The sequence below is a fragment of the Grampus griseus genome (assembly GCF_964374135.1).
Source record: "Grampus griseus genome assembly, chromosome: 17".
Lineage (NCBI taxonomy): Eukaryota > Metazoa > Chordata > Mammalia > Artiodactyla > Delphinidae > Grampus > Grampus griseus.
The window spans coordinates 29163436-29184365 of record NC_139011.1 but is presented as its reverse complement, the minus strand read 5'-3'; the positions used below and the strand labels follow the sequence as shown (position 1 = coordinate 29184365).

At 34.3% G+C, this 20930-nt stretch overlaps 1 protein-coding gene across 1 annotated transcript in view; it reads right to left on the bottom strand.

The window, feature by feature from the left end:
* The window catches only part of EIF3E (eukaryotic translation initiation factor 3 subunit E), a 50486-nt gene that overhangs the window by 17338 nt on the left and 12218 nt on the right, over positions 1-20930 (bottom strand). Inside the window, exons 5-8 of the mRNA XM_082675127.1 lie at positions 20075-20179; positions 14831-14956; positions 14031-14155; positions 651-777 (exon numbers count right to left, since the gene is read on the bottom strand). Coding sequence (XP_082531253.1) covers positions 651-777; positions 14031-14155; positions 14831-14956; positions 20075-20179 — 483 coding nt within the window. The remainder of the gene's footprint in view (positions 1-650; positions 778-14030; positions 14156-14830; positions 14957-20074; positions 20180-20930) is intronic.

Genomic DNA, 20930 nt, shown 5'->3' with positions numbered 1-20930 from the left:
TATAATGCCTTCCAGACCAAGTTCTCTAAATTCTCATCCTAGAACCATTCCAAAAGCTTTCAAATTCCTCTACTGCCAAAAGTCTCCCTTAGTTAATAAACAGTGATGAACTTCTCCAAGTAAAAGGGTATTCATATCTTTCAGGATAAAACTGTCTTTTTGTACTTAAATTATTCTTAGATCAAATAAATGTTTAAGTTCTTTTTTAACCCATAGTTACTGCTAAGAAATTCACTAAAAATCAATCAGTAGGGCTATAGCTTTTGTACAACTTGGGGACTATTAAAATTATATTCTATGTAAAGATCACTACTCTGGAACTATGTAGGTAATGACCTTCCAACAAAAAGTTCCAAGCTCCAGATCTCCTTCACCCTTTGCAATAAGAGCAACACTAATACACAATGCATAGTAAGTATCTAACTAGCAGAGAGTAGTATTCATTCATACCACATCTACCATAAGTATATCATGAACTTAAAAGTAGTATATGCCCATTTGGGGTTCTTGGGCTCTTTTCTCTTCATGTATACTTCCCTCCTATTTTTAAACATTTTTATCTTAAGAACTAAGAGTCCTACTTTTTCAGAAAAAGAGGTTAGACTTAAAGTTTAGGCACATTTTAAAAATCAACAGATTTTAGTTTTTACCTGTTGAATAACTTTGACCAGATCTTTTAGCACTTGCCGGCGTTTTCGGACATCTTTGTTTGTTATGACTGCTGTGGTCAAATAGCGGAGAATATGTGGACACATTGTCTGAATTGCATTAAGATACCTAAGGTAAAAATATAAAAGTTACTTAATATTAATCACTTACCCAGTTTTTTTAGATCTATAATCACCTGTGATTTAAAAAAAAACACTTGGGGCTCCCCTGGTGCTGCAGTGGTTAAGAATCCGCCTGCCAATGCAGGGGACACAGGTTCGAGCCCTGGCTGGGAAGATCCCACATGCTGTGGAGCAACTAAGCCCATGTGCCACAACTACTGAGCCTGCGAGCCACAACTAGTGAGCCCATGTGCCACAACTACTGAAGCCTGCGCGCCCAGAGCCCGTGCTCCACAACTAGAGAAGCCACCACAATGAGAAGCCCGCGCACTGCAACGAAGAGTAGCCCCCACTCGCCGCAACTAGAGAAAGCCCGTGCGCAACAAAGAAGACTCAATGCAGCCAAATATTAAAAAAATTAAGTTATAAAAGAATAAAAATAAAACACTTGAGCAGCCCATTAGATTGCACTGTTTCAGAAAACTAGGATTGCAAAAACTTAAGAATGGATACTATAAAGCAGCGGTTCACAACCTTTTTGGCACCAGGGACCAGTTCTGTGGAAGACAATTTTTCCATGGGAGGGCGGCGGGGGGGGAGTTGGTGTGGTTCAGGTAGTAATGTGCTCGATGGTGGGGAGGGTTCAGGCGGTAATGCGAGCGTGCAAGCGATCGGGAGTGATGGGGAGTGGCAGATGAAGCTTTGCTTGCTTGCCCACCGCTCACCGCCTGCTGTGCAGCCCGGTTCCTAACAGGCCGAGGACGGGTACCAGTCTGCAGACTGGGAGTTGGAGACCCCTGCTGTAAGGGCCATCTCCTCCAAGAAAAAGTCTAAATGATGAGAATGCCAGCTGGTATTTCCCAATTTGGAGTGAGATGACAGACTCACTTAAGAGGTAAATAATCCTATTACCATTGTTGAATAAGAGGATTTTGCAAGGCCCTTATACATGCTGTCATTCTGTTTCAAAAGATTTCATTTCCCTAGAAGAACAAATGTGTGAAAACCTATGTGCAAAAAAACACTACTCAATTAGAGAATCAGGCACTCAACACAAAGAATTAAAAAAATAATTTCAGGAGATGAAAGACTGGAAACTATTTTGATGATCCCCAGCTGGTTACCCTCTGTCATTCAGTGTTTATCCTGTATTTCTCCTGCTCAATTTCCTTATATAGCTCCCCAATTTTTATCCAGTAAGAACCTCTGAGCACCAGGTACTATGCCAAGCTTGGAAACATTTGTCAATAAAGTCCATTTCTCTTAGTTAAATCTTCAAGTCCCAAAGTACCCATCCAGATGCATCTCCCACCACACCACCGACTGCCTCTTGCTTCCCTCACTTCTTAAACCTCACTCCATATGGACTGCTCTTCCAAACACATCCCTCTAAAGGCCTAAATTCTAGCCATCCTTCAAGGTCCAGCTCAGATACCTTATCTTCCAAGTTCTCCCAGACTGTAATGTTAATAAATCTTTATACTTTGTCATATTGCAGATTCCCCATAAAATGCTGTCTGAACTCTTTAGAGGACCCTAGAATCTGATAGTAACCTAACACTTAAATAAAATCTAGTCCCACTTAGCCCTCCCTAAATTTCCTCTAAAAAAGGTAAGGTATAAAAATAATCAACACTCACTTAAGAATAAAACAATTTCTAAGAAAAGATAACTACACAAATCAGCTAAAAGTTTCATTATCTGAAAAATTAAGCCTGAGTTTTAGGAAGAAAATTTTAAATGCAATGTTCACTCAGTACAAGTGATTGCCTCAATATTCTTATCAGAGACATCATGTACAGCAGAGCATGACTGGTGTTCTTCATCAGTTTTGAAGTAGGTAATTTTAGTAGGCATTTATGAAACTCATTCATAGATTTTTCCATACAAAATAAAAAATTGTAAGTTTATTTTATATGATCTTAAACATTTATTTTTACTTATCCTTTCTCTGTATCATTGCACCACGTGTAACTTCACTGTTTTTTTTTTTTTTTTGCGGTACGTGGGCCTCTCACTGTTCCGTTGCGGAGCACAGGCTCCGGACGCGCAGGCCCAGCGGCCATGGCTCACGGGCCCAGCCGCTCCGCGGCATGTGGGATCCTCCCGGACCGGGGCATGAACCCGCGTCCCCCGCATCGGCAGGCGGACTCTCAACCACTGCGCCACCAGGGAAGCCCCAACTTCACTGTTTTTATTGGAGAATGATTTCCTTAAAAAATCATCTCTCTTATGTGAGTATATGGTAGGGGTTAGCAAAATTTTTGTAAAGAGCAGATAATGAATATTTTAGGTTCGCAGGTTGAGAGGCAAGACTGAGAATATTAATCAGGTACCTAAATAACCTAAGTAACAAGAAAACAAATTTCCAAAATATTTTACTGACGAAATGCAAAATATAATAGTTGACTATAATTTTTTATAATTCAGGTCTACTAATGAGAAGAATAAAATTCCTTTAATAGGGTAACTTTGCTTAACTGTGTTCAAAGTTAGAGATCCCTATCACTAAAATTTATTGCAAATGTTTATCTGTTAATGCTGATCTGTAACGAGATTTTACATATTTGACCTCTGATATCAATTGATAAGATTTTAATTGAGCATATTTATCACTTGGAAGGCTTTTATGGAAGGCTTTTACAGAATTCTGTTAAGTTCTTTTGATACTGCCTTTTAGCATATCATTACACTACAGATAAATTGCTTCTGTTTCAATTGCACAGTTAAATGAATTTTCAAATACAGAAATTTCCTTTGTATTGGGTTGGCAAAAAGGTTCAGTTTTTCTGTAAGATCTTACAAAAAAACTCGAATGAACTTCTTGGCCAACCCAATGCTTACAATGAGGTCTAAAACTTTCTGGAATTGTAACTTGAGCCCAAAAAACGTGTCCACTACAAACGTGTGGGAATGAGAGTCTCATTTCTTCTTTTAACTCTTGAAAGAATGGAAAATGTATAAAGCAGCTGGACATAGGATTTATGCTATGTTAGGCATTATCAAAGTGACTACCAGAGTATAAGTTTTGCATATAAGTACTGTTCTGATTTGTCATTTTAGGTTGAATTCAGAAACATTATCAAGTGTATAGCTTAACGTCCAGAGCCATTCATGGCTTGATAATAGTGGTTGAGGGCAATTTTTTGTTCAGGAAAATTTCAGTCTTGCTCCAACCTCAAAAAAGTCACAACAAAACTTTGCCACTGCAAAGCCATCCTATCACTGTGGTAGCAGGAAAAATCAAGATATTCTATTGATCTGACAAAAATTCATGGACTGAGAACAGTTAAGTCCACAATAGCAAATGAAGTTCACTGTTGACACGAATGGTTCAGTAATATACCATGGATTCAAGAATTTTCCCCACAAAGTACCTGGAAATGAACAATGCAATGGGTAACTATAGGCTTTGAACACCTCACATTTTCACAAGCTTTGTAAATCTGTTCAACTAATAAGCATTTTTCTCCTCCACACATATTTGCCATCAAAAGTTTTAACACATCTTAGCAGATTCCACTTCAGGCTGTACTAAATTAGTGTTTCCTCAATTTTGAAAACATTTTCACCTGTAGTTGTTCCAGACTATTCATAGAGGCATGTTCTTCAGTCACTTCAAATCCATCACTGACTCCTCAAGCCAACAACTAGCCATATTGGTAAACATCTCTCAACTCATCAAGAGCCCAGGAAAACCACTAAAAATCATATACTTTATATTTTAATTGACTACTGATGCTGCTCCCAACATTTTCAATTCTGAGGAGCTGTTCTCACCAAAAGGCTAAAAGTTTTAAACAAGTTCATTTTTTCTGGACATATTTCTTTGGCTACTGCAACTGAACAGAATTTAACAAAATCACCACTGGTAAATGGCTTTCCTTACCTGGTTAACAAAAGAGCCGCTCAGAAACTTACTTTGGTTGAAGCCTCATTTTCATTAATTTTTGTGAGGAAATTCTGCTGTGATGAGATCTTCTGTTTTAAATTTCCTAATTTTTCTGACAGTTGCTTTGTAATCAGTTGGGAATATTGTAATGAGTGCTTACAGTCTGGTTATGTAGATGTATACTGTATTCTCTTAGCATATCTACATTGTCAGTTCAATGCTTTGCTTTCTAATTTGAAACAAAATAATTCCCACTGCACTGTGCCTTAAAATTTATGCACATTTGGTACTTCGCTGGTAGCACAGTGGTTAAGAATCCTCCTGCCAATGCAGGGGACACAAGTTTGAGCCCTGGTCAGGGAAGATCCCACATGCCACGGAGCAACTAAGCCAGTGACCACAACTACTGAGCCTGCGCTCTAGAGCCCATGAGCTACAACTACTGAAGCCCACGCACCTAGAGCCCGTACCATGCAACAAGAGAAGTCACCACAATGAGAAGCCCGTGCACTGCAAGGGTAGCCTCCACTTGCTGCAACTAGAGAAAGCCTGCGCACAGCAACAAAGACCCAACGCAGCCAAAAATAAATAAATTAATACATTTATTAAAAAAAAATTTAAGCACATTTGAGTCCACTTTTCTAAAAGAAGTAAAATGTTGCAGTATAGTGATACACATGGCACTTGAAACTTTGTCCAGGTACAAGGGCAGCGTCACTGGGATTCAAAGAGCACTGAGTAGCAGAGTGAGGCAGGGAGAGTGCAATAATATATGATCTCTGTCACAACAATTCAACTCTGCCATTACAATCCAGAAGCAGCCAAAGAAGTGTGTGTGTGTGTGTGTGTAGATATATCCATATATAAATGTGTGTTCCAATAAAAATTTATGGACACTAAAACTGTAATGGCATATAATTATCACATTGCAAAATATTTTTCTTTTCATTATTTTCCCCAACCATTTAAAATGTAAAAGCCATTCTTAGATTGCAGGCCATAAGAAAAAAGGCAGTGGGCCACAAGACGTTTTAGCCCATGGTCCATAGTTTGCAGACTCCTGGTATACAGCATTACCATGGCTGACTTCGAAACATGCTAGGGCAGAAGTGATCCTTCCTATGTATGTATGTATGTATGTTATGTATATAGATCAATATATAAAGGAAGGGAGTGGGGATTAAGGGTGATTCTGGGGACGTTACCTTACTTCACACTCTTGTAGGATCCGTAATTATATATTTAGTTCGAACAAAAGCAAAACCACAGATATAGTTATTTAACAGCCTGTACATAACCATTGTACTCTTTTGTTCTACTTCTCTTTGTTATCATCCATCTCCTTTCATCTCTAACAATCAAAATTTAAAAGTCAAATCAATTTTCATCTTCACTGGACTCTAACTTCTCGAGGTCTCACTGGTAAGTGTTATATATTTACAGTGTGTTTAGCATGCATAATACATCTGTATTTAGCTAAGTAGGTTCTTAAACTACTTGTTATGTTATTTGTTTGGATTATAAATTAGGCAAGAAAGGAGGCTATACCTCCCCTATTTTTGAAATCTAACTTAAAATTAATTTTTCCTTTAAACAAGAGCTTCAGTATTTACTGTGTCTGGAAGTGTAATTTCATGATGGTTAAGTAAAAATGTTTATTTTTCCTCTAGCACAGCCCTGCTCTAATTGTACAATTTTATGGAAGTTTTTTCTACAATATTTTCTAATGGTAAGTCAGAACATTTAGAAATCAAAGGATAAGACAAAATATGCCACCAAATAAAAAATATTTAAGTATTATATGGGGGATACTATAAGGACATAAAGAATAAAAATTCTGCTCTCAAATATGCTTATAATCTAGTTGGGGAGATAAGGCAATTATAAGTTTTTTAAAAAAGACAGTAAATAATTAAATTCCAAATTATCAATATAAGGTAGGCACAATATACAGGACCTCATGTAGAAGTAAACCTGAGCTGGAGCTTGAAAAACAGGCAGGCTTTGAATTGGTACAAAAAAGGGAAAGGTACTTCCAGAAAGGCTTAAAAAATCAAAAAGGCAAGACTTAGTAGAACTGCAGAGGATGGATTTTTAGAGATCATCCTGAGCTAAAGCAGGTAAAACACCTGCATGAAAAAGTTTTCTTATCAGGAACAATTAGAAAATTTAGGAAAAACAAAGGCAGAGGGTAAATCAGGACAAATTCTAGACACGATCTAGTTGACTGTTAACAGTAAAACTTGAAATTTCTTAGGATATTTATGATATCTTTATTTAGAAAACAAATTAAACATTCTTTTGCTAACTGAACTTTGAATCTTTCTTTTTACAACTGGAGAGTAACTAGGGCATTGTATTACAAATGCATTCTTCTCCCTAATAGCATCTACATTTGGTGGCAAAGCCTCATCTCTAATAGCCTACGAACACTGTTCTAGCTTACACTTGATACTTTATCTTACATATTATATTACATTTAAAAGTTCAACATTTTTCAAATGTGTAAATCATCTCCATTTTGGATTCAGAATAAATTATGGCAGAAATGATAATATATATGATGTAAGAGACTTAACCTGCACTGGCATCTAAACTTTCACTTCAAGGACAAAAGTATAAATTATCTCAACAGTACTTTCGTATTTTAAAAAAAGCCTGAAATCACAATCTATATAAACTATCAATTTAACATACACTCAATGAACCACATTAAATTGTATTCCTGTGCTACTGGAAATTAAAAACAGAAAAATATGATACTTTCTCCATTAATACCTACTACCTATCAGAGACAACTGAAAAATGCATACTGACTGTAGACATACAAATGCAAATTACACACTTACTAGAAGCTATTCTACTTAAAGAATATGCAACCTAGGAAAATGGCTGAAACAATGATCTGTCAAGCCAACTGGGTGTATTCTCACGCGAAAAAAGTTAGAATCAAGCAAAAACCAGAGTAAGTCATTAAGACATTACTAATGAGGAAGAAAATACGATGGCAACCTGACCCTATGGCAAGTGAAAATGGTAAGCACCGTATTTTGGTGAAATTTTAAAACTGTAATACTACTGAGTTTTCTTTTTCACATTTTGCGAACAAGCTACTTCTGTTTAAAAAAAAATAGTCCAAATGGCATCAGGGTTCTTATTGTGAGGATGAAAATGTTCAAAAATTGACTTATGGTGATGGCTGCACCACTTGGTAAAGTAACTAAAAATCACTGAACTGTAAACAAAAAATGAAATCATCTGGTACCTTAGCACAAACCACGGTAGTGACATCATACTATAATAGTCACTGTTATTAATAACCAAACTCTTACAGTTAAAAAAAAAGCCAATTTCAACTATATCTTTGATTAGGCAGTACAAATTATTAATTTTCAAAAATTTCAACCCGTGCATACTTATCTTTTTAATATTCTGTATGACTAAAATGGGAAGTGTGTAAAAGATCTTCTGCTGTACACTACAGTGTCATGGTTGTCTTAAGGAAAAGTACATGTTCAATGATTGAGTTGCAAGGTGAACCAGCTGCTTTTCTCATAGAACACTATTTTTACTTGAAGGAGTGACAGTCAAACCAAAGCCATTCAGACTTGAGTATTTGGCAGACATTTTCCAGATAATAAAGTTGAGCCTATCCTTCAATAAAAACAAATGATAAAAATCAGTTTTCAAAAAAAGGGTGAAATTTTGGAAAATCTGTATCTGTCATCAAGAGTTTGACTATTATCCAATACTTTTTGAAAAGCCTTTTCTAATGGGTTTAGTAGTGAAATTAATGAATGTGATTTTTTTGGTGTTGTATAATGGTGCTGTATATGTTGGAATACCTGCATAACTCCCTGAACCAGTATTTCCCAAACAATCAATGCATACGGTCAAAAAATCATGCATGGGTAAAAGATCCATTTAAATTGCAAAATCAACCAATATAGTTTAGAATTCTAGTATAGTTTAGAATCCAAAAAACTGAATGATATGATTTCAAATCCCACATTTCAGTACCTTTTAAGAAATTACTACTTGTTGAGTTCTGGTGTATGATCAAAAAAGGATATTCACAATTATCTGAAAAGGCTAGTAAAACACCTCTCTTTCCCAACTACATGTATGTGTGAGGTTTGGTTTTCTTCTTATCCTTCAAACAAAATGACATATCACAACAGACTGAATGAAAATCAGATATGAAAAAAAACACGAAAATCTAGCTGTCAATTAAGCCAGAAATGTAAAGGTCTGCAAAAATGTAAAACAATGCCACTCATCACTAAATTTGGTTTTTTAAAGTTATTTTTCATAAGAATATATATAACTATAATCAATTTACTATTTGTCAATTAATAAATATATTTTAGAATTTCTTAATTTCTAATACAGTATATATATCAATAAATTTAGCCAACACATACAAAACTACACTCAAAAACTCTTGATAGTGTAAGAGTTTCAAGACTAAAAAGTTTAAGAACCATTCACCAGTAACAATAATATTGCCAAAGATAATTCTGATGTCAGTATTATTTTCTTCTCAACATCCAATGTTTCTTCTCCTCACTGTGTATATCTGATTTGGGATAAGGGGAGGGGGTAAGAGGATCTTACTGAATGTTCTAATAGGGCTAGTCCTATTTGCCTCACAAAATTGGATGCAGAATATCTCCCCATGTACACCTAGTTCTTTTAATGCTCCAAAGTTAGTAATTTCAACACTTACTAATATATTACTAATTTTATTTTCAGTGCCTTTGTTCCATTTTTCTGTACTTTTTACTCAAGGTTTTAAAAGTTGAACAAGTACTCAAAGCTATGAATTAATTTCTGAGTGCTGCTTTGGCAGGTATTTCATAATTATCAACATTTAATCTCTTCTTTGATTCAGTTACTTATAAAACTTTTAATAACTCCTAGTTTTACTGTTTTGTGTCCGGAAAGTACATGCTATAAAATTTCTAGTTTTAAAAATTTATTCAGAGATTTTTAATGGCATAAAGTATTGTCTTTTTTGCATACGAACCATGGAAATGCAAGTGAAGGCATTAAGCCTACTTGTAGAATACAGCTTGATAATTAACTGTCTTAATTCTAAGTTGTTATTTTAATTATATTTCTATGACCATGAACCTTTATCTTACTTTAAAATTTAAAAAACAAATCTACTTTTTTGCATTGTTTTCCTTTATAAAAGTTTGATTTTTTATCTTTAACAAAATTTTCTGCAATCTCAACTGAACTACCTTTCTATTTCTAATATCTATAATAAATGATTCTACTAACGAATTAAATATATTGTTTTGATTTCATATAAGCCATAAGGTTGTCAGGGATTAATCCATACTGTTTCCCCCTTATTTGTATTATAGAATTTTTACAGTGGGCTTGAATATTTTCACTTTCCTTGTTTGTATACTTCCTTTCATTACTTAAAAATATTTTTAAAAAATCAGTTGAATTTAATGTTCCTTTCTGGATACATATGTAACTGCAAAAACTACAGCAGAAGGCTTCCCTGGTGGCGCAGTGGTTAAGAATCTGCCTGCCAATGCAGGGGACACGGATTAGAGCCCTGGTGCGGGAAGATCCCACATGCCGTGGAGCAACTAAGCCTGTGAGCCACAACTGCTGAGCCTGTGCTCTAGAGTCCGCGAGCCACAACTACTGAGCCTGCGTGCCTATAGCCCATGCTCCGCAGCAAGAGAAGCCACCGCAATGAGAAGCCCATGCACCACAATGAAGAATAGCCCCCGCTCGTCGCGACTAGAGAAAGCCTGCACGCAGCAACAAAGACCCAATGCAGTCATAAATAAATAAATAAATTTATCAAAAAAAAAATTTCAGCAGAGTGAGTCTACCTGTAAGCAGTAGCATGGAAAGCCAATGCCTAGGGATTCCTATGACTGAGTTCAAGAAGAGCTGTCCTTATCGATCCTTAACCCACCTACTAGATATCAAGATTAGAGCCAACTATTACAGTATCCAATGTTTGAGTCAAACCTGCTCATTCAGGGAAGGCTCTTACTCCCAGCCATGATTCTAGGGATATCAATCAACTCATAAGGCAATCGTACAGGCTGTATTATTCAGGAGGGAGGCAAAATACTACATAATAATGTTACTTTTAATCTCCTGAATGCATGTTCGATTAATCTCCATAAATATTGAGAAATATACCCTTAATTCTTGAGTTTGAAATTCTCATCAAACATCTCTTTTCATAAGATGCACGGATAGTTTAACATTAAAGATAGGTATGTAACTATTTTATATTCACCAACATCCCCAAATTTCTTGCAATGTTTTACCAATCATTTTTCTGGGTACTCCAGATTCATCCATTATTGGTATGTCTCAACTACTGCATAAGATTGCAACTGTCAGTATCACAAATAAAAAAGCCTCTTCTAAAATATAATGATTGCCCAAAGGGTGCATGAAAAAGGTACTTCTCAAGAATCAGAGTATAACAGAAATAAGACGGCCCTCAGAGGATTAAATAAACAATGCACCAGAGCAGAGAGAGATTAATCAATTTAGTAAGAGAAAACTACCAGATCAGGAAGACTTGAGAAGAACTTGATACAAAATACTAACATATTTAAATCAACATAGGGGGACAGGGAAGGAAGATAGGAACAAAGTGAGAGATACTGATATGAAATGGAATCATAAAAAGAGAAGTAAAAAGCAAATCTTGGAAATGCCCATCCAAATGTTTAGGGTGACATAACATGTCAAAAAATGTTCATGATCTGGTCCTTATGACAAGGATATTCCTATTGTGGAAATGGAAATGTTAACCCGATGCTTAATCTGATGGTGCCATGAAACATTCCAGTCACATAAATTAATTTTCTATTCTGATTCCAAATATTCATAAAGGAATCTTCTGTATTCTACAGCTTCCTATGTATTAAACCTATAGGGTCAGAACAATCTGGTCATGTTTCATGTACTTAGTCCTCTAAGCACTTCTCATTGCAAATAATGATGGCATTCTGGTTTTATACTCAGTCTTTTTGAGGTTGGTTCAGCTTTGTTCTTCACAAATCAACCCCTAGGATACTGTAAAAATAAAGTTGCATGCTTCCTATACCAAAAGCCAGAACAAAATAATACCACCCTTGTAGGATCTTACTTTAGTACACAGTGGCTTTTCTTTTTTAACCTTTCCCAAGAGCTTTTTACTTAATGCAACATATGGACTACAACTTATATATAACTTTCCAGATTACAATCTATCATAGCATCCAGCAAACAGTAAAACATATAGCTTTAAAATTTTTAGATTTCCCACAAAATAGGGTTTCTTCAATAAAGGAGGAACAACAGTTCAGACAGAATGAAGCTTTTATGTTCACATTAGTGAATAATGTGAATCTAGAAGGCATACTTGAACATCTCCAATAAAAGAAGAAATAACTATAATACCATGTAAATTACAAAATCTTATCTCTTATAATTTACATTTAAAATTTAATGCTGGAATCACCATCTTCTACCTCACTTAATGCCATGTAGTTTTGTTTTTTCAAGGGAAGACCGAAATAATTTCCTATTACGAAAACTTCTTTGCCTGTGTTCAGTTTTAACAAATTGGACCTGCGTGTCATGCAAATACTAACTAAATACATTAATACTGAAATTGTAATGTTAATACAAAAAATAAGCCAAGCATATTTCTGATAAAAGTGCTTCTATTTGACAGATTCAGGCAAACATTTAGCATTTAATGCAGAAAACACAATTTAAACCATTTAAAAATGGCTCCCTGGGACTTCCCTGGTGATCCAGTAGCTAAGACTTCCAATGCAGGGGTGTGGGTTCAATCCCTGGTTGGGGAGCTAAGATCCCACATGCCTCGTGGCCAAAAACACAAAAGTATTGTAACAAATTCAATAAAGACTTTAAAAAATGGTCCACATCAAAAAAAAACACAAAACCCCTCCATTTCTACATTTAAAAATCACTGGCAATTCTTGGTTGGCAAATATTTTTCATCTGTATCGCCACCAATAACTTCATTTCTCTTAAATTTAAAGTTCAGATGATTACGTTAACAACTTAACTGAATAGGTCAAATATTTTATAGTCTCAAAAATCTTACTACACGGAGTATTTAAAGAACATGTTTATTCATGTGACTCAGTTTAGATGATTATATTTCATCAACTTATATAAAAATATCGCTAACGTATTATTACCTTATTTTCAAGACTTAAAAAATTACAAAGAAATTTAAAAATACACTGTTCAATGTTCATTGATTTTCTATTAGATGGGTATTACACCATCTATTCCTAAACTATACTTCTGTAAATTAAATATGCATTTTCGAAAAAAATGTTAAAATCTTAATTTGACAGACAATAAGCAGATATCAACTGAAATGTATTAGGATCTCCATCTTAAATTGAGTTAAAAATAACAAAAATATGGCTCAAAGTGTTATGTGAGACTTAACCAACAATGCAGTCAATAAGTCATACCAAGAATGCAATTTTGGGCTAAATTAATATAAGTATATGTACTGGTCATAGGAGCTAATATTGCCACTGTAATCTATAAAGCTTAGATAACAATCCTAGAATAAGCTTTCAATTTTAAAGATCCAGATTTTTAAAAAGCTGTGGATAAACTGGTGGTTACCTAAGAACAGCAGCCAAAATACTAAAGAATGTGACAAACTACATTACTTAATAAAACTAGAGATATTTAGCCTGAAGGAAAGAAAAATAAGGAAAATTATCTTCAAGTATCTGAAGTATTTTCATAAAGCAGTCTAGTTTTCTGTTGCTCCAACCAAATAAGAAATAATAGAATATTCAGAGGCATTGACCTCAAATGGAAGAATAAATTTTAAAAAATGATTTCTAGCTAACAGTAGAACAGTCTAGTTCATAAAGCAGTGAATTTCTTATCACCAAAAGCTGGATGATGGAACAAAGAAGATATAAAAGGAATTCTCTTGGAATGTGTAGATTCCTTCCAAATAATATGGCCTAGAGCCTTAATTCTAAAGCTTTAATGTATACATGAATTACCTGGGTTCTTCTTACGTTGAAGATTCTGATTTAGTTCTTCTAGAATAAGGCCTGAGACTCTGCATTATACTGATGCTGCTGGCCCAGGGACCAAACTTAAATAGCACTTTAAAGGGCTTAAGAGTATACTTTTATCAAATAATTTACTTAAGAGTTACATGTAAGCTTTTTCAATTAACAAGCAAATCTACCACATGAAGAGGGGAAAAAATGTGACAACAAATTCAAATGTTAGAGAGAAGTACATTTTAAATTTTAAAAATCCTATTTGATTTCATATAATTAAAGTCAAAACTATACAGTGAAATAACTTACTGTGGCTGGTAAAGGAAGAGATCAATAATGTTATCACGCCCTTTAGGGTGATTGAAGAAAACAAACAGAGACCAATGAATGAGCCATGTTCGCTGCTGAAGAGACTGAAGTGGAGAACTCACAGACTAAAGGATTAAAAAAGGTATACATAGGAAATATTAATATATGAAAAAGATGAAAGGGAATAAACATGCCTGATCTCAGAATTTTATTTTAAATGAGAACCTTCTAAAGCATGCACAGTGATCATTATGATCAAAGTCCAATCCCCCAGACCACTCTACTCTCTGCATGACCCCTGACATTCAAAATTTCCCTGTTCTCAGAGACAGATTCAACAATGTCCACTAAGCCATTTTTACAGAGGCTCCAAGTTATACATATCTCAGAAAACATTTCATAAGCAAGGACTAAATTAAACACTTCATAATAAGTTTTATTAGACATTAATAGTAGATGAAAACTGTCATCTTCTGCATTAGACTTTCAATAATGGGTGGCACTAAGAGTATTATGTCATTTCCACTGGAACAGATCAAAGAGGCACCACAGCTCTAAGAAAAATGAAAACTGAGTTATTTTCTCTAAGAGCCAAAAGAAGTTTGACAGCTTCCTTCAAGGAGATTCAGTAAAACTAATCAAGCCACTAATCCACTGTGATTTTTATATCAGGTCAACATTTTAGTTTAGTCTCCCTCCTTTTCCTCCTTCCTTTTTAAAGTACACAGTGTTCTCCTTATCAGGAAGTATGAAGGATACATAGAAATTTCAGAAAATCACCCTGAAAAAGTGTAACTCACATTATTATCTATGGTCTCTTTTAGCCGTGTAAGGTCTTCCATGGCTGCATCCCAATTCTGCATTAAGATTTCAGAGGCCAGTTTTCCCCAGAGTGAACTCAAAGCATTTCTATCTGTTGCTGGAACCTGTTTAAGCAATCATAATTAATTATATTCTGAATACTCTGGAGGAAAAAAAGATAATGTATATTTTATACCCTACATATCCCTCGGGCCTACTAAAAGGTCTATAGCACTCTTCCCCAAACTCCAGTTATATAAGCCCTTATTTGGATCACACTGGTTAAGCTGATTCAAATAGATTTCATTTAACTTGATTTACTAAAAATACTCAGGTCTTTGATAGTCAGTCTAGATCAGAAGATAAATAACTTAAAACTAGGATACAGCACCAGTGTTTTCGTGTAACCCATTTCAGACCATTTATACACAATTAATCAAATTTTAGGGACTCAAAACTTTGCAAACAAAGTTAGATTCAGAGGCAATTTGTTGCTAAAAATTCCTGGAGTGAAGATGTGAAAATCAAGAATTGAGTGTCTCATCTAAAATTTAGAAAAATTATTTCCAGAACAAAAAAACTTCCAAATTATGATATAAATGGAAGAGGTCATAGAAAAAAAAGCAGGTCTACTGGTTAATAACATTAATAATTATCAAAGGAATATGTACTGAGAAACAGAAGTTCATTTTCTTATATAACCCTAAAACCCTGGAAGGTAAATAATGATTTTTATCCCTATTTTAAAGAGGGGACCTGATGCACGGAGAGCATAATTTGTTGAAAATTATACTTCTAATCATAAAAGCTATAAAATTTCATACTGCAGTCTTAACCCTACAAAAAAGGAGGAATGAGGGTCACTCTATCTCTTCTTGCCATTGATGCAAGTGGGTCATAAACCCAAACACCTATAAGGACTAGGCTAATAACAAAAACAAGTAAAGCAGGACTCTCAAAACAAGGCAAAGAAAGTGGATATAATGACTCTGAACTGTGCTAAAGCAGCAGAAGCAAGTGAGGGTACTGGAGGGAGAAAACATTTCTATACCCCAAGCTGAAATTTTGAATTTTTCACTGAAGCACTTACATGGTACTATTAATTGTAAAGTACTATTGGTACATATTATAATTACAAGTTAAATAAAATCATATGGGCAGGACTGGAAATCCAACCACCAATAATTCTGGCTCTACCACTTACTATAAGCAGCTGAACCATCTGTGCTTTAGCTTCCTCATCTATAAAATGGGGCTAGTAACAGAAGCCACCTCAGTTGTTGTATGACTTAAATTACATAATACATGTAAAAAGATTACAACATCATCTGACACATGATAAAAACTTGGGAAATGTGAGTCATTACCACAATGATAATGAGAATAGAAATGATTATATCAGAGTATTATAGGTTGCCTAAACTATGAGGATCAAAATCATACCTAAGTCAGACTCTGCCTATACTGAAATTCTTCCTTTGATGTCAGTAATTAATTCAAATGTACAGGAAAACACTTTAGCAAACTCTCAGAACAGGCAAATAGTAGAGACTAAATTTGCAAATTAAAATTTGTAACATAACCATGAAATCACTAGTTCTTATTATTATTACAATGTGTGTCCACAAGAAACTTGTGTATGAATATTCATGTCTTTATTTGAAATAGACAAAACCCAGAAGTAATCCAAATGTTTATCAATAGATGAATAAACTGCAGTATATTCATAGAATGGAATACTGGTCAGCAATGGAAAGAATCAAACTTCTGATACATACAATAATATAAACGAATCTCAAAAAACTTGCTAGTCAAAATAAGCCAGGCACAAGCTTACATATATCATTCCACTTACATGAAATTCTAGAACAGACAAAACTAATCTACAGGGATGGAAAGCAGACCAATGGATGAACCAGAGATGAGGTATGACTGCAAAGGGGAACAAGGGGTCTTTCTGGGTAACAGAAATATTCTTTATCTTGATTTGGTGGTAGTTGTACAGGTATGTGCATTTGTCAAAACTCACCGAAATCAAAAAAACCTTACATAAAAATCTATAAAATTATTGTTCAAATTACAAAGGATAAAACGTTTTATCCTTACAAAGAAATCTAAGTACTAATATTCCACTGAATCTAAGATGTCATCAATTTTATGGTATATTATTTTAGGTCAATTCAGGACACGTCCTAATTTTAGATGTTAAAGTGGGATAAAAATATATCTGAGAATCGATATGAAATAGATGTCTTTTACAGTGACATTATCAGAGTACATCAGATCCAAACCTTCAGTCAAGAGCCTAAAACTTCACCAAATCATCATTACTCAAGCTTTCTTGAGTCAAGGGAAAGTACCTTTAAATCGAACGGCAAGTACTTACAGTAGATAAACTTTAAATTCTGAGTGAAACACACACACACAAATATGATCACCAACAGTCCTAGCATCTTAAAATCACTTTTATTTCAAATAGCTGCTGGATGAGGAGAGGGGTTATATTTTGGAGCCAGACCAAAGGCCACAGTGAGGGCAAATTTTAACAAAATAATTACAATACAGTGATTAATTACAATACAGTTATAAATTAATAACTTTTAAAACAAAAGTGTTCAAAAATTCCTAACAAATCTGCCCCACCATTTCAATTCAAATTAATGCATTTCTTAGAGCATGATTCAAAGAAGCTTCACAATCAAATAGGGTGCATTTAAGCACTTGGTGTATTCTAAAAGCCATGAAGTCTTTTAAAAATAAAAGTAGATTCTAGGGTCATACAGCTTTAATTTATACAACACTAACCTACAATAGGTCACTCAGAGAGTCAAATTCTAATCTCAGATCATAGTTACAATGGTTCTTTCATAGCTTATGTTTCCCTAACCATAGATTTAAAAGAATAATCAACCACCAGAAAAGAAATGAAAACAGGCCATTTGCAAAAAAGTAAAATTAAATAACTAATAAGCAAAAACATTGACATTATTTATCCCAAATCCAAAACAGGATTTTTATCTTTGCTATTAACAAGATTTCATTAGTGGTGTCTATCTTAATCAAAAGTAAATAATCCATTTTTAAACTTAGCTTAGTTAGCCTTTATCAATATGCCAACATGAAGTAACCAACTCCCACGTAACTCAATTGTTCTGTGGCACAAGATGGGACAAAAACTACAATGAACTGCACCTAATTTCTGAACACTATCCAATCACTACATTTTGACTGCTCTTAACGTAAAACATTAATTTTGTATCCAGACCATGGTATTCAATCACTTAAACATCATTTGAGTTCCATCATAAGATCTGCTAGGCAATGTAAAAGCTTAAGATCAACCCAGAATTTTTTAAGACAGGAAACTTAATTAGATCTTTGTATTTTACAAAAGTAAATATAAAAACTCTGCAAACTTTTAAGTATATACCTATCACATGCAGAAATTTTCAGACTAATTATGAAACCATACTACATAAACATAATAATACTATTAAAACTAAAATATGTTACATGTGTTAGGATAAAAGCTTTTTGCAGCAGTGTAGCAAGTTTTTTAATCCCCAAAAGATTCATGCATACTACTCTGGCTCAAGTCCATGTCATTACAGTTGGCTCTTCATACCAATCTGCTTTCAAGGGTGGATATGCTAGAAGAGTTTCAATATCTGGATTTCCAGCAGTTACCTTAAGTTTCCATGTCTTAGCAAAATGGCACATTCACTCACTGACCAGCAACAATAAATTTACTGTGCTAGAACTCTAACATGACACTAAATCTTCATTCTCAAAATTCACTCCCAGCATTAACAAATGATATGAATAACCAACTCTTTTCATGTACCTGTAATCATATCAGGCTTCTGATTTTACAATCCTCGTCTAAGCTGTTTACATTTCCAAAGTAATCAACTTTTGCTCTCCTAAATCCTTCATAATATTCAAAGTAAAACTGATGGAATTTTCTGATAAGCTGCTACAAATTTAGCATCACCCATTACCTTCAATGCACTTGCAAGCTAACCACAGCTAAACTGTAAATTAAGAATTCGTTTACAAATGGGATATTTTTTTTTCAAATCAAACTTGGAAATAAACTGAAATCTTTATTTCTTTGAAGGAAGGATGGTACTTTAAAAAATGAAGTTGTCTAAGCACTTTTTTTAAGTGTAGGATTTATTCGATTTAATAATACTGAACTCTTTCCTCACTTGCAAAAAAGGAAAATTTAATTTCCTAGAGAACAACCAAAGATAGCAGCCATTGAGTCTTTTCTTTGTGACTTGCGGGGCTAAAAGAAAAAAGGCACCAGAAAACAGAGACAGAAAGAACGGACTCTTCCAAGGTTGGAAGACAAAAAGTCCCTGTCTTAAAGAGGTCATTTCCCAACTTCTAGAGTTAACTAGAGATATCAGAGATGTAGGTACTTGCTTACTAATCCAAAGTAACAAATTATAATTTCTCAAATGAGACGCTAGTTAAAACAAGAGAATTTTGGTAACTTTAGAAGGCATTTATTAATATAATTACCTAAACAGAAGGCAGAATAAGAAAGAAATCTGTCAATGTGAAATCCTGATTTTTCCTTTGGCTTCATGCAACTCTCCTTCCCTAACAAACACAATGAATCTAGGAAACTTGTCAAGTAAACAAATGAAGAAAAAAAGGTTAGGGATTTTTTCTAGCAGTACTATTTAAACTCATCTACTCCCTACATAATGAAAAGAAATTGAGCTTTGTAGTCTAATACCTGAGGGCAGAAGTAAATAGAAAAAAGTTACTATTAAAGCATAAAATCTTTTCAGATATCATTAGAATTCCACAGCTGTTTAGAACAAATTCAAGGAATATATGCAGCATAAAATATTGAATTAAAATTAGGAATAATAGATTTATTCAGTAAATATTAAGCACCCACAATGTGCCACTCACTGTGCTGTACAGTAATACTATAACAAATTCACTACATGATAGAATTCTAATGCTAAAATCATACAATTACATATAAAATGAAAAATTAGTGGTTCCTACTTTTGGATTTCAAGGACAAGTTAAATCTCCCTCCAAATTTTGAGGCCCTGAAATAAGGTTTCCTATTTCTATTTGGTTTTGTTGAAAGTTTATTTTTTTCTCCTTTTGCCAATAACTGTTGAAAACTTAATGGACAGATCAAATCTACAGACATGTTTTAAGGAACCAAGGCAACCTACAAAAGAGAAGAAAAAGAAAAAAAAATTACTTACCAACACTCTAAAGAAGTAAAGATATTCTGCTGCTCCAGAGTAATTTCCACATTCATATTGGAATTTTGCATACCTGTAGAGTGTATCTAAATATTCCTGCCTAAACTAAAAAAAGGAAAAAAGCTTAAATTCTATTTTTTAATTTTGAGTTTTAAAATTCAAACCATTTACTCTTTCAAATATCCCCAGATATCAATTCTTTCAAAAGTTACTACCCTCTCCCCGCCCCCCAAAATCAGAAAAGCACATGACCGTTAAAATACATATTAGGAATTGTTGGATTTAACTTTCATAGTTCTGAACTGTAACAATACCTACTTTGTTGTGATACAAACTTGAATTACAGCTGAAGGTCTGATGTGTGAGTCCCTTAGCTGGTGAATGAGCTTAGACAACTACCAAGCATATGCATCCCTGTGAGGATTTTGTGATTCTGTACAAATAATGTGTATAGTAAACTTTAGTTCTCTGAAAAAACTGGCCCCCAAATTACACCAACTTTTACAGTTAATGATGCAAGCAAAGTGAAAGACAAAAAATCAAGAGAAGGGCTCTGAACCAGAACATTAACAAATATACCAAACATTCTATATGGAAACCAGAAAGAGTAATTTTGCAGTGGTCAGCATGTCTCTTGTTACAATAATTGTTAAATGAATGATAAAACTTGAATGCAAGTTAAAGAACTGATTATATACATAGCCTCACACTTTGAGTTAACACAAGGGGAAGGAGACTGGGAGATGACTAGGAAAGCCTATAACAACATTCCTTTATACGGGGGTTTATGAAGGTCTTGGTAATGTCAAGGGCTACTGTATTCCACAAGGCAGCTTAATGCTATTGCTCAAGGTAT